The sequence below is a fragment of the Canis lupus genome, chromosome 24, assembly GCF_011100685.1.
Source record: "Canis lupus familiaris isolate Mischka breed German Shepherd chromosome 24, alternate assembly UU_Cfam_GSD_1.0, whole genome shotgun sequence".
Lineage (NCBI taxonomy): Eukaryota > Metazoa > Chordata > Mammalia > Carnivora > Canidae > Canis > Canis lupus.
The window spans coordinates 18,036,787-18,052,488 of record NC_049245.1 but is presented as its reverse complement, the minus strand read 5'-3'; the positions used below and the strand labels follow the sequence as shown (position 1 = coordinate 18,052,488).

Below are 15,702 nucleotides of genomic sequence, written 5' to 3'. Positions count from 1 at the left end.
GTTCTGAGAGCATCGAAGAACAAACACTGGCTGGCACCTGGTATCCACTGAAACTTTTATTTCTTTACGGTTTTATCCCAACCAGTCCTTTAAAAACCAAGTAACACAGACCTGGGGGCTAGGGCTTGGGGACTGCGCCTCCCTCCTACTCAGCGCTGACAGCAGTAGGAAAGAGGGAGGGAGCACGGGAGGGCTAAAGCCAGCCAGCAGCAGCAGTAATGGGAGTGACGACGTCACAGAGCCAGCTCCCTCCTCTCCCAAGCCCTGGCTAGATCCCCTATGGCTTGGGGTAGGGGTGGGCAGAACCCACCCCAGGCGCCCCCCTCCCCTCCTCAGATAGCCTCCTTAGGGGCTCAACCCATTTCTTCCGGCAGGAGACTGAGGCACACGGAGAGGAGGAAGTGGGAGAGGAGGACGCAGGAGAGGCAGGGAGGTGGCACAATAAAGGCAGAGGTGAGAGGCCCCTAGACACCCCACCCCCGCCCCCACCCCGGGGAGGGGCGAGGAAGCCACACCATCACACAGCATTCGGGGAGATGAGGTGGGGTTTAAGGCTGTGGGGCCCCGAGGCGTGCAGGGCCTCAGGCCTCAGTCGAAGCCGTGCCAGTCGCTGTGCTCGGAGTCGTATTCTAGCTCAGCACCCACGCACTTGACCCCATCAAGCAGCATGGGTGTGCCGTGGTGTCGGTCTGCAAGGCAGATGACAAATCAGGAAGCCAGGCTGGCCCCTTGGCCCCACCCACTCTTTGGAGGCCCCTCCCCCACCTTCCCTCTGGGCTCTGCTAGGAGGGTGGGGAGAAAGGCAGCCGGGTATCCAGGGGGCCAGGGTAAGAATCCCTTTTTCAGACATGGAAGATAGAAACCCCTTGCAGCCAAGCTGGCACCTCCCTCCTCTATCCAGACACAAGGCTCACACACTCACCCATGACGCGGGCCTGCACTGTCACTCGCACACAGGTGCCAGCGCCACCTTCACAGGCTAGCAGCATCTCCTCCTTCAGGACGCCCTCCTTGTGAGCTGAGTACTCACACTTGACACTGTAACCTGCACAGGTGATCAGCATTTCCATGGTCTCCACCCCTGCCCCTCCCAGCACTCACTGGCCTCAGCATGCCACCAAGACTGGCCACCTCCTCCAAAGGAGTAAGGATGGCCTAGGACCTATCCGCCCAGGGCTGGGCAAATAGGCCTTGGAAACTTCCCACTCTTCACTGAGCTCTACGTGACTCCAGACTGTGGACAACCCCATTAGGGCTCCAAGGGTCAAACTCAAGTTTCCAGGAGGAAGACCCACTGACTCCCCAAAAAGGAAAGCAAGGAGAGGGGGTGGTGGGGAAAGAGGGGCAGGGCAAGCCCTGAGCATATCTGGTGGCAAGAGGTAAAGGCCAGAGGGAGGGAGCTCAATGCACTTAAGGGAAAGATCATGAAGAGGAAGTAGGGGGGACATGAAACTGAAGCTGGGGTGTCAGCGTACTGTGAAACTGATACCCTAACCTCTGCAGGGGCAGGAGAGGACTTGAAGAGTTGGCAGGGTAGGGAGTAGCAGCCCCAAGTCTGAAGCCTGTGCCTGGCGGGTGCTAGGAGGTAGCTGCCCAGGATTCCTGGGGCTCTGGCAGATTTTTCTTAAGGGGCAGGCAGGAGGGAGAGCTGGAAGCCCAGAGCCAATTCACTGGCTCCATGACCCCACTGAGGGAACTATAAGGTGACACACAGGCATGGGCCAATAGTATAACCCCAAGGCCTGAGGTATGGGACCTCCTGAAATGCCACACTGCAAGCCCATAAGGAGGCCTCATGTTCCCCAGTTGCTAAACTGCCCATCCACCCTAGAAGGGGGGATAGCACCCATGCTCTCACTCCCGCTTACTTCCTGCTGGAAGAGAACAGGCCTCCAGCACCTGAGCAAGGGACACACCTTCTGGGACAGGCATGATGCTGAGGAGCTTGAGGTGTAGGCTGGGGACTGGTGCTTCTCGGATGTCCTTGCTCAGCCTGTGCACTGGGGGCAGAGTGAAGGTAATCTCATACCTGTGCAGGATCTTCAGGAAGCCAACCTATAGCAGAAAGGTAGGGGGAAAGGAGGAGCACCTTCATTCTCAGCCTCCCCAGGGCCCACCCAGGTCCTGCCTCTTAGGATCCTGTGGGCCCCTGCACCCATTGCTTTAGGGATCCCAGAGGGGGCCTAACTCCCTCCAGCACTCTAGCCTGTACACGCCCCAAGCCCAATGGCTCCAGGCCCTTTGCCTGAGGACCTCATTCCCTCAGCTTGCTGCTCAGCATGTTTCACAGGCCCCAGAGCAAATGGTGGCCCATTTTATAGATGGAAGCCAGTGAGTGGCTGAAATCCGCACGGTGTGGCCAGGGTAAAGCTCTCCCTAGACGTCTGGGCCACTCCTGCCACATGTGGCACATAGCAAGGCACCTGCCATTGCCCACAAGGGGAAGCTCAAAGTCCCACAATACAGATCATTCACCTCCCTCCACCACTGCCAACACCTGCCCAGAGCCAATAGCCTGGGGTCAGGGACACTGGTCCTCTAGTCACTCATGTGGAGACAGGGGCAACACAGATTACATGGGATGGCAGAGGAGACAGAAGACACTAGATCAGCTTGTCAGTCTAGAGCTGGCCCCTGGGCACCAGCTACTGAACCCTGCTGGCACCTGAATGTGGATGCCTGCCTGCCCACTCAAAGGCTCAGTGTGCCCAAAGCCCCAGCTCATGGCCCAAGCCCTTTCTATTGTTCATACACAGTGACTGGCAACCAATGCCCCCTGGGAGAGATGCCAACCTGGGTAAGTCCAGCCATGTGAAGGGACACAAGCTGAGGTGGCTGCTGAGCGGGCAGGCTAACCAGAGTGCAGTCCAGGAGGCACAGAGGTGCACACTGTACCTACAACTCATGTACACACACACTGGCTTGCTCACAGTTGCAAGGGGCTTGTTAGGACTGGCTGCATAAAGCGTTTAGCTTTTCAATGGGACAGGCAGACATCAGTGTATGCTAAAGGTCAGTCCATGTGGCTCTCTCATGCTGCAGGTGGAGGACCCACCTCTCAAGAGGGCTTTCTGGCTATCTCACCAATGGTGACCCTGTGGTCCAGCTGCACCAGTTGCAGAATCCTAAGAGATGTGCAAAAAACACTCACCACTGCGCCATTTGTAACAGTAAAAAATAGAAACAGTCGTTAGTACCAGGAATAGGCAACCGGCTAAATCAATGATGATACATTTAATGGAATACCAGGCAACTGGAAAATCTCATGGAAAATTATTTACTGACATAGACAGGAGATGGTTCACAACATAAGGAAACAAAAAATAGTGTGTCTGCTGTGATACCAGCTGTTTTTGGAAATGAAGCAAAAAAAAAAAAAAAAAAAGCTGAAATGACACAAACCAAAATATTAACTATGGTTGTGTCTGGATAGTATGATGGTGTGTGCTTTTAAATTTCTTTATAGTTTTCTCCAGCTTCCAAGTTTTCCCCAATAGATGTCAATGGGTTTTGCAATGGGGAAAGAAGGGGAGAGGGAGCTATTCTTTAAAGTTTTGATTCATTCTGTTAATTCCCTTGAGGAAGCTGTCAGCTGTAGGAAAAGAGCAAGGATTTTACAGTTGGGCAGAAATGATGAATCTGGACCCCGTCTCAGGGAGGTCTCCATGGACCAGATGCCTTCCCCTTGCTAGGGCATTCCTGTTCAACTCCAGAGCCCTGGCTTATTGTTCAACCTCATGAGGGGCTCATTCCCTGTTTCTCCACCAATCTGTCCCCTCCAGACACTTCCTCCTGCCCCTCCCAAGTGGATGTGGGATGTGACAGTGCCCCAGAAGTTGGAGAAGCCATGCTGGGGTGTGCGTGAGGTGTGACCACTGGGAGAAGTGGGTCCTCCACCCAGGAGAAAACATAGGGGTGATCAGTAAGCATTAATACCACAGAAACCCTTAAGCAGCCAGAGGTTTGGCAAAGAAGAGTAAGTAAAGTCACGCCTTGTTATCACCAGAATTGGCCTCACACCTGTGTGACACACATACATTCTTTCATCTCATTCTCACACCAACTCTCTGGGATGGAAACGGTCTTCATTTCAGAGAAGAGGAAACTGAGGTGACCTGTCCAAATTCACAGCTCCAGAATAGCAGGCCTGGACCTGATGTGCGGTATCCCAAGCCTTGACACCACCTTCCATTGCCTTGACACCACCATCTACAGGGTGGGGAGTGGATGTCATTGTTGGGATGACAATGATAACAACAGCTCCGTACCACTTGTTTGAGTAACATTCTAAAGGTACTCATTTCATTGTAATCTCACCACCTCCCATTTACAAACAGTGAAACCAAGGCCGAGGTAGGGACACAGATGTGCCTATGTAGCCAGCTTAGAAGAAATGGAACAGACAGGCCCAGGAAGCCAGGCAGGGCCAGGCAGGGGGCAGAGGGAGTCAGGCAGATGGTAGGGGGAGGTGTGCACGTACCTTGACCAGAAAGCTGCTGTCACTCTCCTGGGTGACCATGACCACAGAGTCATGCAGCTTCTCATCAAAGTGGACATGGCTCTGGGAGCCTTCTGCATCATGGCCTGCTGCAAAGCGGATACTCCGGACTCTGGGCTTATTGCCTAAGAAGAGAATGAGAAAGGGCTCCAGGGGCTGCGGGCTTCCTCTACTCCCCCTTGCCCTTGTCACACACACCCCCACACACACCCCCACACACACCCCTAGCAATTGCCCTTGACATCACTTAGCACCCACTAGCTGGGCTCCTTTCAGGGCTAGGCCATATCCTACTGGATACTAGGGGTCATGAGGCTTAAGGCCCCTTACCTGCCCAGTCCTCCCACAAAATATAAGCACCTTGGGAATGGGCGTGTCAGGGATTGGCTAGTATGACCCCTTACTTAGAGATGAGGCAGATGACAGAGATAATAAGAGGAGATAATCCTCCAGACTCTCAGCAAGCCCCAAGTTGTGCAGACTCAGCCCTGGGCCTTGGGTACCCTGCCCAGTGCTCTCCTTCACAGTGGCGAGCTCCCCATTGCTGAGATCTCTTACAGGTCTATGAGTGCCAAGGCCCCTGCCTGCCCCTCCTGACGACTGCAAACTGAGAGAGGAAGGGAGTGGGGACTGGAATAGGCTCTGTGGGACCCTTCTGAGGGTGAGAGAAACAAAGGGAGGCCAGAAACCACACCGAGCCCACCCAGAAGAGGCTGCAACTATCGCTAAACTTCATCACTGATCATCAGCAAGAAAGATGGAAGTACCAGGGCAGCCTCTCAGACTCCTCCCAAAGACACCCTTCCCTTCTCTATTTAACACACACACACAAGGCCATCAGCTGTCCCTACCTGGGTCCAGTTCTCCAAAGCCAGGAGGCAGGGAGTTGAGATAGGCAGAACAGTTAGAACTGGGCTGAGGGCCTGGGCTGGGGGAGGTGCATCTTGCCATGAACAGGACCCCAATACTCTGGCCCACAGCCACGGCCCTTAGGCCTCCCAAGAGCTTTGCCCAGAGTCCTTGTGGTGGGAGGGGCTGGGCCAGGCTTGGCCTGAATTCTCAGATACTTGGTGGAAGCCTAGGGATGAAGGCTAGGTGCCCTGCTGAGCCCCGGGAACTGACCCTCAAATTTTACCTAGCCTCCCTCGCCCAAAACCCTCTCTGAGCCTTTTTGGATGCTAAATGAAGCCCAAATTCCCTTCTGTAGCTTCCTGTGGCCCTACCTACCTCGTCACCCCAAGACTATTGCCCCCTAGCCACTGCAATGGAATAGGAAAGCTGGAACTTGGGGACATAGGGGCACATACCTCCACAAACCAGCACACCAAGGAGCCAGCATGAGTCTTCAGGTTCCCTGCTAGGGCTTGGGTCAGTGCCGGGATCCAGCACAAACAGTGGTATAATTACACTGATGTAATGTATATCACACACACACAGCCAATGCAGGCCCCGCATGCAACAATACCCCTCCCGCCAGAGCCCACTGGAAGACTCATGCACACCCTGCCAAGCCAGGAAGGCACTTACCCTTGTTGGCTGCAGCCATGGATGCCTTCCCTGCCACAGGGTAAGACACGCAGCTCCTGCCAGACTCAGCCACTCAAGCGCAGCAGCCTCCCATGCTCCAGGGACACCAGTGGGAGCCTACAGGGTGGGGAGTGGAGAGGGCAGGGGTCAGAGCCACCCACGGGGCCCATGGCTGGGGGAAAGCAGAGATCTCCCTTTAGGGAAGACACTAAAACTCAACCCCCTGCTATTCTCACCAGCCAAAGGGTGCTTGTACCTTCTAGCCTGGGGGCGCTTCTGCTCCCCACTCTGCATGTTCCCCAAGAGCCCTCACTCCTGCCTGATGCCCTGTTGCCCCAGAGCCTTGCCAGCATGTGCTGAGCTGCTGCTTCTGGGTGCCAGAGTTGGTACAGGACTCTTGTACCCAACCCACCTGAGGCTGGCAGGAAAGGCTGCCTGGAAAGGAAGGGGACCTCACTGGCACTTTTCAGAGGCTACTTCTCATGCCAGTGACCCCAAGGGCTCCACCCTCCTACAGCCAGATGCCCCGTTATTCAGGTGAAACACCCAGTGCAGCTGGTCCAGGTTGGAGTCAACAATATGCATGAAAGAAAGCAAGAAACAGGGCCCACAGAAGATGGGCCCTTGGAGCTTCCCTCCTGATAGCAGGTCAGAGCCATAAACAGAACAGAGCTGGGTGAAGGGGCTGCCTGATGGCAACCCACCATTCAGCCTCTGGCCTGAGTCTCTGAACTAGTCTCCTGGCTCAATGCCCCAAGGGCAGCCTCAGGGCAGGGGCAGCAGGAGGCACCCCCAGGAAGCCTGTGTGAGCAGCCTGGCCATTAATGGGCCAAGCTGGGACCATCTAAGCTTCAAGAAGAATAATGAGCGCAAATGCTGAAAACAGATGGAATACATAAAACTGCAGCATTCACAGAGATAACAAAAAAAGAGACAAAGCTAAATAAACTCCATCCCTCATTTGTCACCACGACAGCAGCAATGCCCTAACTCTTTACTCTGAGGATTGGCAATAAAGATGCGTGCCTGGGTGGCGCAGCTGGTTAAGCATCCAACTTTTGATTATGGCTCCAGCTCCAGTCATGACCTCAGGGTCATGGGACTGAGCCTTGTGTTGAGCTCCAGACTCCGCAGAGTCTGCTTGTCTCTCTCTCTGCCCCTCTGCCCTCCTCCCCACCAAGCAGGAGTTCTCTCTCTCTCTCTCAAATAAATAGTCTTTTTTTTTTTTTTTAAAGAAAATTGGCAATAAAGATAAATAATTTGGCCTGCCCCTTAGCCTTTCATGTAACCAAATCATCCAGGTGGCTAAAGGAAACCTCTTCTTTTCAGGAGAATTCTTGCTATTAAATAACAAAGGAATGACCAAATGCTAAATGCTGCAGCCACCGAAGAAACAAATGCTGGAGGTGGGGGGCAGTCTGGGGATCCTCAACCAGGAGAACAAAGGCTGACAAAAGTAGGTGCTCACAGATACCCAAGTACCACTGACACATGGTCTGAGCTTCTTCAGGGCACTGACCCAGGTTTGCAGTGGAGGGATGTGGTGTCAGCCACACACACCCGTCAGTCTCCTGTCACTCACATTGAGACAGCCTGACCATAGAGGCTGAGGTGAGGCAGCATGAAGTCACAGTATCACTGACAAGGAGGTCCTGCCTGAAATGTCTAATCTGGATCTAAGGAAGCCCCTAGTTCCAACTTCCTGCTGACTCAAAAGGCTGAGGTGAGTAGAATACATGAGATGACTCCCTGGGGAAGAAAAGAAACAAATCCAGAAGGCAGAATGTTCTATGGGACAACTGACCCATCATTTGGGTTTTTTCCCCCCAAACTACAAGAAAATTAAGGGAGTGGTAGTTGTTCTAGATAGGGGATGGGCCAGCCAGAGCCTGAGACGGACGCCTGTTTTCTACAGTGGTATTGGACAAGGGGATCCCTGGGTGGCTCAGCAGTTTGATTCCTGCCTCCAGCCCAGGGCAAGGTCCTGGGGTCCCAGGATCAGGTCCCGTGATCAGGTCCCAGGATCGAGTCCATCGAGTCCTGCATCGGGCCTACTTCTCCTCTGTGTCTCTGCCTCTGTGTGTGTGTGTGTCTCATGAATAAAGAAATAAAATCTTAAAAAAAAAAAAGGGACAAAACTGCACTCCTTTGTTTAAATGGTGTCTAAAACTGCTTTTGCACTAAAGCAGAGCTCCTTTGAGTAGTTGCAACAGAGACCACATGGCCTGCCTGCAAAATCTAAAATATTTACCGTCTGGCCCTTGACAGAAAAAGTTTGCCAACCACTGCTCTAAATTAACACACAAAGAGACCAAGAAGGCAGGGTGCTCAATGGGACAACTGACCTGGTTTTTTCCACTACGTCAGCTACAAGGAGAAAAATAAATGGGGTAAGGGGTTTGTAACTACCTATTTAAAAAGGACATTTTGGAGATAATTGGAAAACATGAATAGGACTGGATCTTGCATGGTGACATTAAGAAATAAAAGCTAATTTTGTTAGGTAAGATAATGGAATTGTATCGTATAGAGACATATGTCCTTATTTTTCAGAGAAATGGGCTGAAGTATTTAGAGATGAGTAAACCATGAAAGACCTTGGCTAATCCAAGGAGCAAAGAGAAACCACAGGGTGCCCTCCTAGTTGGGGGCTGGGCTGTAGAGGACACAACCTCAAGGTCCCTTAGGTACCAAGCTGCCCTGGGAGCAGGCCTCAACTCCCCTTTCACTTTCCAGTGCAAGAGAAGCCCACCCAGCCCCAAGCACCTCATGGGCAGGGTGGGACAGGAACAGACAGGAACCAAGAACCCTCAGGCAGAAGGCCTAAGGAGCTACAGGGAAAGGCAAGACTTTGGTCTCAGGTCTCAGGCCAGTACCGCACCACCGCCACCACTGGAAGTTAGCTCCCAGGCCCAGGGTATAGGGAACGGAACTATGCCCCCACTTATCTCTGGCCAGGGCCACTCTGGGGTCAGTCCCAGAAGAGCAGCCCCTTAGCCCTGGAATGCTCAGCTTGTCCCCAGACAGACTGGCCCTTAAAGTGAAGCCTCCCCAACCCCACCCACTCTAGTCATCCCTTGAAGCTGTGGATTCAAAACATGGGAAAAATGGCCAAAAGCATACCAGGCCCTCTTCCTACCTTGCGCAGAGGCTGCTCTTGCCACACAGGAATGACAGCTCCATGTCTACAAGGTCCCTCCATCTCCCAAGACACTTCCCAGAGACCCAGATGAAACTCTTAACCAGTGGCTGGTAAGCAAAGGCTCCTGGAGACTCCTTCCACAAATATTCTGACCCACTACATGCAGAGCCCCCTCCCTGTCTTCCCTATTAACTCACTGCCTACTGCCTGCCTGTCTTCATCCAGGCTCTCCCTCTGGCCTGGAACAACCCTTGTCCCCAACCAATACCTAAGCTCATTCTCAGCCCAAGGGCTTTTTTAGGGTAGCAAAACTCTACCTCACCGCCTCCCATCCCAAGATAGGCCTAAAAATCTTTAAAAGGACCCCCTTTAAAAAATAAATTAAATAAATTAATTAATTAAATAGGTTTAGCACTGCCTGCAGCCCAGGGTGTGATCCTGGAGACCTGGGATCGAGTCCCACATCAGGCTTCCTGCATGGAGCCTGCTTCTCCCTCTGCCTGTGTCTCTGCCTCTCTCTCTCTCTCTCTCTGAATAAGTAAATAAATAAATAAATCTTTTTTTTTAAAAAATAATTAAATAAATAAAAGGACCCCCTTTCCCAGCTTCTGGGATCATTTTATGTTCCCCACATTGCCAGAGCAATGACTATGTTTGTGCCAAACCCTGTGTACACACTACCCAGCCTAGCATGGGGCAGGGAGCAGCTGGGTCCAGTTATATTTGTTAAATGAATGAATAACCAAACTAAGGGGAACCCAAGCATGGGCCTTGGTTGGGCCCTCTAGGTAGATGTGACATGTCAAGGCCAGTATCTCTATACCGGAAGCTCTCAGAAAGAGGAACACCCCACCCCACTCTCTTAGCCAACTCTTACTCCAGAGGGTCCTCCCCTCCCCCCATCTCACAGAACATGGCTTCCCACTGGGCATTATTCTGGCCTTGCCACAATCAGTTACTTCCCTTGAAATGGAATGCCCCCTGAGGGCAAGACCAGCATCTCCTGCACTGCCCAGAGCTCAATCAGGCCTGCCTGTAACCCTTGGGCAGTGAGAACAGAGATGGAAGGCAAGTGACTTAAAGGGCCCAGAGGAGGCTGAAAGAAGCAAGCCTCCTTTCTCAGCAGAAAGCCCTGTCAGTCGAGGTCCCCTGGGAGCCAGATTCTCATTCAAACACAATTCCTCATCAGAAGTGGGAGGAGAGGGGATCCATCTCCCTTTGCTGCAGCTGTATCCATAGGAACTGCTGGGTCCCCTCACAACCCCAGGCCTCCTCCTGTGCCAGCCACGTCCTGAATGTGGCCCAAGCTGCAGTCACAGAGACAGGAGGGACATGGTCACAAGCGTGGGCTCCAGAGCCCAGCAGTCCTGGTTCACATTTAGGCAGCTTGGAAAGTTAACTCGGAGTCTCTGTGCCTCAGTTTCCTCGTCTATAACACAGGAATAAGCAGTGATCTCTTCCTCTGAGGGTTTGGTGCAGGCGATACCTGAAGCTCTGCTGGCACTCCCCGCTCTGCCCTCATCTTTGCAAAAGCAAATCCCAAAGGCCTGGTTTCTGAAGCAACAGCAATTTCAGGGCAGCACCAGTGGAGAGGCTCTTCAGTCTAATCCTGGAACAGTCAGGAATGGCCCTCAGGGGGGGCCCCAGGGACTTCAGCCTTCTCAGAAAACAGCTCAAGGGTTGAGAGGCCCCCTCCCCCTTCCCTTCTCCCACTTCCCTCCTCCCCCACTCCCAGGCTAGCCAGGTCCCCCAGGGATAACCAGAGAGCAGACTGCTGAGAGTCCGCTGTCCCCTTCAACCAGAGGAAGATGTGAGGAGTGTATATCCTGAGAAATGCCCCCTCCTCAACAACAAAAACAAAAGGACACCAAGGACAGCCCCCACCCCAGCTTAGCTGGGCTGTGAACAGGTCATCAGTGATAACACGGACAGTCACAGGATGGGGAGGGCTGGCCCATTCGGAAGCTGGAACAAGGAAGGGCCTTGGGGGGTTTCTCTGGCTCTGTTATTCTCAGGGAAATTGAAGGAAGCTTCTCTCTGGGAGACAGAGCTGAATTCCCTCTCAGCTTTAGAGAGAAAGTCTGCTTCAAGGTTACCCTACCCAGGTCAGGGCTCAGCCAGGCCTGGTGGAACTTCTGGCAGGAGAAGACCCAGGAACATGGCAAGTGAGCAAACAAATGGACAAAGAGACAGTTACACAGATATCCAGAGTTCTCAGCCCCCTAGACTCCAGCCCCACAGGGTGCTAGCTGCTACTCCAGGCTGCTCCACACTGGGACCCAAGGTTCCAGACAGGAGGGAGGACCAGGACAGTCTGTCCTCAGCAAAGTGGAGCTCCAAAACATACCCTCCATTCCACAGCTGCACATCTATACCACACCTCCCTGCCCTGGAAGCAGCTCCTAGATCCCAGGCACCACAGGGCGAGCCCCAGCTTGTCCTCTGGTTTATGGCTGGGAGCATGGCCCCAAACTCCTGGGGTCTCATTTTTCATTTGTTCCTGCATCTCCATTCTCAACCTGTTCAAGGACTTTGAGCCAGGATACTCCACAACCTTCCACCCTACCCCCCACCCCCTCCCTGGCCCCACTCTGCCCCACCCTAACCCTCGGCTAAATCCTGGTCCAGCCTCTCATTAAAGCTCAAGCTTGTGGGATCCCTGGGTGGCAAAGCGGTTTGGCGCCTGCTTTTGGCCCAGGGTGCGATCATGGAGACCCGGGATCGAATCCCACGTCGGGCTCCCAGTGCATGGAGCCTGCTTCTCCCTCTGCCTGTGTCTGTGTCTCTGCCTCTCTCTCTCTCTCTCTGTGTGACTATCATAAATAAATTTTTAAAAAAGCTCAAGCTTGTAAACAGAGCTCCCATTGAGACCACACTGACCTGCTGACTCCAGAACCTGATATAGAACTGGGTACATAGTAAGGGGACCACATACCTAGGACAAGGCCTGAAAAGGCAAAACTGGATGTCAGGTTTGGTTGTGGCAATTATACATCAACTCAGTCTGGATGGGACTCCATTTCCTCCTCCCTCCACCAGGCCAAAAGTGCAAGGATAAGTATGGTGTTCTCTTTCTCACAAGCAGGGGTGAATTAGGGAAGAGACTCCCACCATCCCATCCCCTTGTGTATCCACAAAATGTGCAATCCTCCTCTGCCCAGCATTCCCTTCTCAAAACCCCCCATCCCCCAGCTAGAGGGTCCTTAGACCTTCTCGAACTCCAGATTGCCTGCCCCACCCGGTGCTTGCCCTGAGCCTGTCACCTGAAGGCCCCAAGAAGTAGAGGCCAGGCCTGGTGGGGGGGGTGGGGGGGGGAGGGTGGTGGCACTTGCCCCTGACCTTCTTCAGCTCCCTGGGAGAGAAATGCCCTACCCCCACTTCCCAATGCCAAGACTTAAGAGAAAAGGCAACCCAAAGATTCTCTTCTCAGTCCAGCAGGGCTTCAGGTCCAGAACCTAAATAAAACCCCTCCAGCTGAGATGACAGGAAGGTGCTGGCCAAGCCCCCAAAGGCATCAGGAGCCCAGGTCTAGGACCCTGTCCTCTGCTGCCTCTATCCCCGTGGGTGTGGTGGCCCATCACCGCCCCCTTCTCATTTTCTAGGGGGACAGATGCAGCTAGACGTTCCCCCTCCACCACACCCCTCCAGGGCTTCTAGGCGGCAGCTTTGTCCCTTAGAGATAATCCTGTGCCCTTCCCACCCTCACCTCTGCTGACGCAGGAGTCTCAGGAGCCTGCACTCCCCGATATCACCGCCCTCCTCCCTCCTCCCCGTAGGTGCCCAGGCAAGAGAGGCTCAGAGGCTACTTGTCCAAGGTCACACTGCGAGGCGTGACAATAGCGGGGGAGGGGGAATGCTGACGGTGCTGACCCCATTACGCCCCCGCCCTCACTGTCACACGTGCCCCCGACGGCGCGCCGCGGAAAACATCCCCGCTCCACCACCTAACGGTCACCCGCGGCTTCGGGCCTGACATTTCCCCAGCTCAGTTGCCAGGGAGCACTCCCGTGTGCGGCCCCACGCCGGAGCCGCCGCCCCAGCCCCGCAGGGTCCCAGTCACCGACTGCCCGGCACGGGAGTGCATCTCGGCGAGCAGAGCGGAACTGGGAGGTGGCGGGAGGAGGAGCAGTCTCACCGTGCAGGGCGCACCCTAGGGCCGGGCGGGAAGGGTCCACCACAGCGGCGGCCGTGGCGGTCGCGGCGGCAGCGGGGGCTCAACGCCGAGCACGAGGAGCGAGCCCCGCGCCCGCGCCGCCGCCGCCGCCGCCCGCCTCATGGGTACGCCCCCTGCCTCCGCCCATTGGCCGGGCGAGGGGGTGGGGCGAGAGCGCTTCCGACCAATGAGCGGGCGCCAGAGAACCGCCAACAGGCGTTGCGCCACCGTGTCACGTGCAAGGGGCCCGCGGCTGCGCGGGGCTAGCCCACGCCTACCCACGACCCGGCGAGTTCTCGCGATGAAGGCAGCGAGGCCGCGCGACGCAGCCTGGGGCTGGCGTGGGCCAGAAGCGGCGAAGGGAAGGGGGCGCGTCTCCAAGAGTCCCCGCCTGCGTCCCAACTTCGACTGCGGAGCTTGCACCTCCTGCCCGGGCCCTAACTCGGAATGGGATTCCCCTGGCCTCGGTGTCCTCGAGCGGCCGTGAGGCGGGACTCGCCTTTCTCACTAGGCTTCCGAGCCCGCCTCGGCAGTCGATATGGGAATCTCTGGGTCCTGTTCCGGAGCTGAGGAACCCGCCATCCTTCCCACTCTGCGACCCTCCTCCCCATCTACCCACCAGCCCCCTTCTCGGAGGAGGAGGAAGCGCTCTCGCACGGACTCGCCCGGCCGGCCCGAATAAGCATCAGAACAAAGAAAGCACGCGGGCTGAGCCTCCGGGGACCGCAGCCTCTGCTCCTGGTCTCCATGGAGGCGGTCGCCATGGCAGCGGGAGGCGCCTAGTTTCGCGCGGGTGGGGTGGGGTGTGGGCAACTGCACGGAGCCCCAGGGCGAGAGGCGTGGCCCTAGGCTCTTTAGGTGTTCCAGCCGCCGCCCCCCTGGCGCGCCTGGAGCGACTGTCCTCCCCCAATTTCGCTGGCCGTGAGAGGGTCCCTAAACTTCCTGCGGGGAGCCGTCCGGAGCACTAGGTTCCCTCCTTACGAACAGTGGAACTAGGAGAGCGACGGTAATGGCTCCGAGGGTCGGCTTCCTTTCAGAAGGACCTCGGCCGCTGCCTTTGAGGACCGGCCAAGGCTCCTATCTTCCGCTGTATCCCTGTGGTCCCTCCCCTGTCTCACGGTCTCTGGTCTCCGCACGGTGGGCGAATTAATTTTCCTGAGCTATTGTTTCCATCGCATCTTCCCCTGCTCCATAACCTCCGTGCTCTGGAATTGTCTCCAGCAGAGCTTCACAAACTTTTTGGAAGCATTTTGGGTGATTCGTGCGCACTCTGGCGTTTGAGATACTGCCCTCCAGCGTGGGCATTAGGAGATTTCACATTCTGACTCCTGCCACATACTTTCTAACTTGCCAACCCCATCGTTCTATGTGCCCCACTATGCTCCCCCTCAAAAGAAAAATTGCATTCCCATGTCTATACTATTCTTCAACGTCTAAAGTTGGCAGACAGTGGGCTCGAAGTGGGCTACAGACATATTTTGTTTTTTATACGGGACTTTTTAAAATTCTAATTCTTCCTCTTCTTTTTTTCTTTCTCCTTTCCCTCTTTCTCTTTTTCCTCTTCATCCTCTTTGTCTTCTTATTCACCTTTTGAAATATCAGAAGATCTAACAACATGGACTCACATTCTAGCCTGGCACCAGAGTCTGGCACATCAACTTGCTGTTGCCCCACTAATCCCTGTTTTCTCACATTGATTTTACCTTCTGGGTCTGTGCAGACATTTGATTTCCTGATACCCTCCTGATGCTACCTTTCTACATAGAATGCCCTCCCCACTCACCTCTCATAGCCAAACTCACCCTCCCTTCAAGACCAAGTTAAGGCCTGCCTTTTTAATGTCTACAGCCCTCCTCAAAATACAGAGACTAGCTGCTTACTGGGCACTGCCTGGGGCCATTTCCTACTGTCAACTCCTTTATTATTTTTTTTCTGTCAACTCCTTTAAACAAATATTTACTAAGTGGGTAGGATAAACAAATTACTCTGGAGTTAGAGACACTCACAGCTCAGGATGGGAGGTATACCACACAAAGAGTTGTGGTTTCTTGTCCCTGCCAAACACGTTTCACACTCCTGGGTGTTGGGCAGTCTCGCCGACTAGCCAATTGGAAGGACCTCTAATACAGAGCTATCCATGCCTGGGGATACTACAGGCTCTCAGGGAAGGTCCCAAGGCCACAGTAAGTGTAGATGGTTCTGGAGAGCTTCCAGGAGAAAATGTGATTCTTTGTGCTGGGAGGAAGCTAGATTAGAAGGTACATGGCTGCCCCATTGCAGCTCAATGGGTCTGCACCAAGAGGAGGGATGCTAATATCAGATTGATGCCCAGGCCCTGGGACTTCCTGTGCAGAGGGCCTTAACAGAGCTTTGAGGGAAGCC

The 15,702-nt window shown here is 54.4% G+C and overlaps 1 protein-coding gene across 4 annotated transcripts; it reads right to left on the bottom strand.

Annotated features, from left to right (window-relative positions):
- Positions 1 to 36: 36 nt before the first annotated feature.
- Positions 37 to 13,963, bottom strand: C24H20orf27 (chromosome 24 C20orf27 homolog). 4 transcript variants are annotated; one of them, XM_038571724.1, is made up of 6 exons: positions 13,940 to 13,963; positions 6,026 to 6,142; positions 4,481 to 4,623; positions 1,869 to 2,055; positions 923 to 1,045; positions 37 to 689 (listed from the first exon to the last, which is right to left on the bottom strand). In XM_038571724.1, the coding sequence occupies exons 2-6, from the start codon at positions 6,042 to 6,044 to the stop codon at positions 589 to 591; spliced, it is 573 nt and encodes a 190-aa protein (XP_038427652.1). In that variant the 5' UTR covers positions 6,045 to 6,142; positions 13,940 to 13,963; the 3' UTR covers positions 37 to 588. The 4 variants fall into 4 exon arrangements, with proteins under 4 accessions (XP_038427652.1, XP_038427651.1, XP_038427654.1 ...); XM_038571723.1 differs by lacking the exon at positions 13,940 to 13,963 and adding an exon at positions 13,303 to 13,437; XM_038571726.1 differs by lacking the exon at positions 13,940 to 13,963 and adding an exon at positions 13,303 to 13,437 and having other exon boundaries at positions 1,917 to 2,055.
- Between the last annotated feature and the right edge of the window lie 1,739 nt (positions 13,964 to 15,702).

Bases quoted from the DNA above. Each gene is read 5' to 3' on its own strand.
- C24H20orf27 (XM_038571724.1), bottom strand. The intron at 2,056-4,480 runs GTACGTGCACAC...TTTCTGCTATAG, and splicing joins ACAGCAGCTTTCTGGTCAAG to GTTGGCTTCCTGAAGATCCT. The intron at 1,046-1,868 runs GTAAGCGGGAGT...TCACCTGTGCAG, and splicing joins CTGTTCTCTTCCAGCAGGAA to GTTACAGTGTCAAGTGTGAG.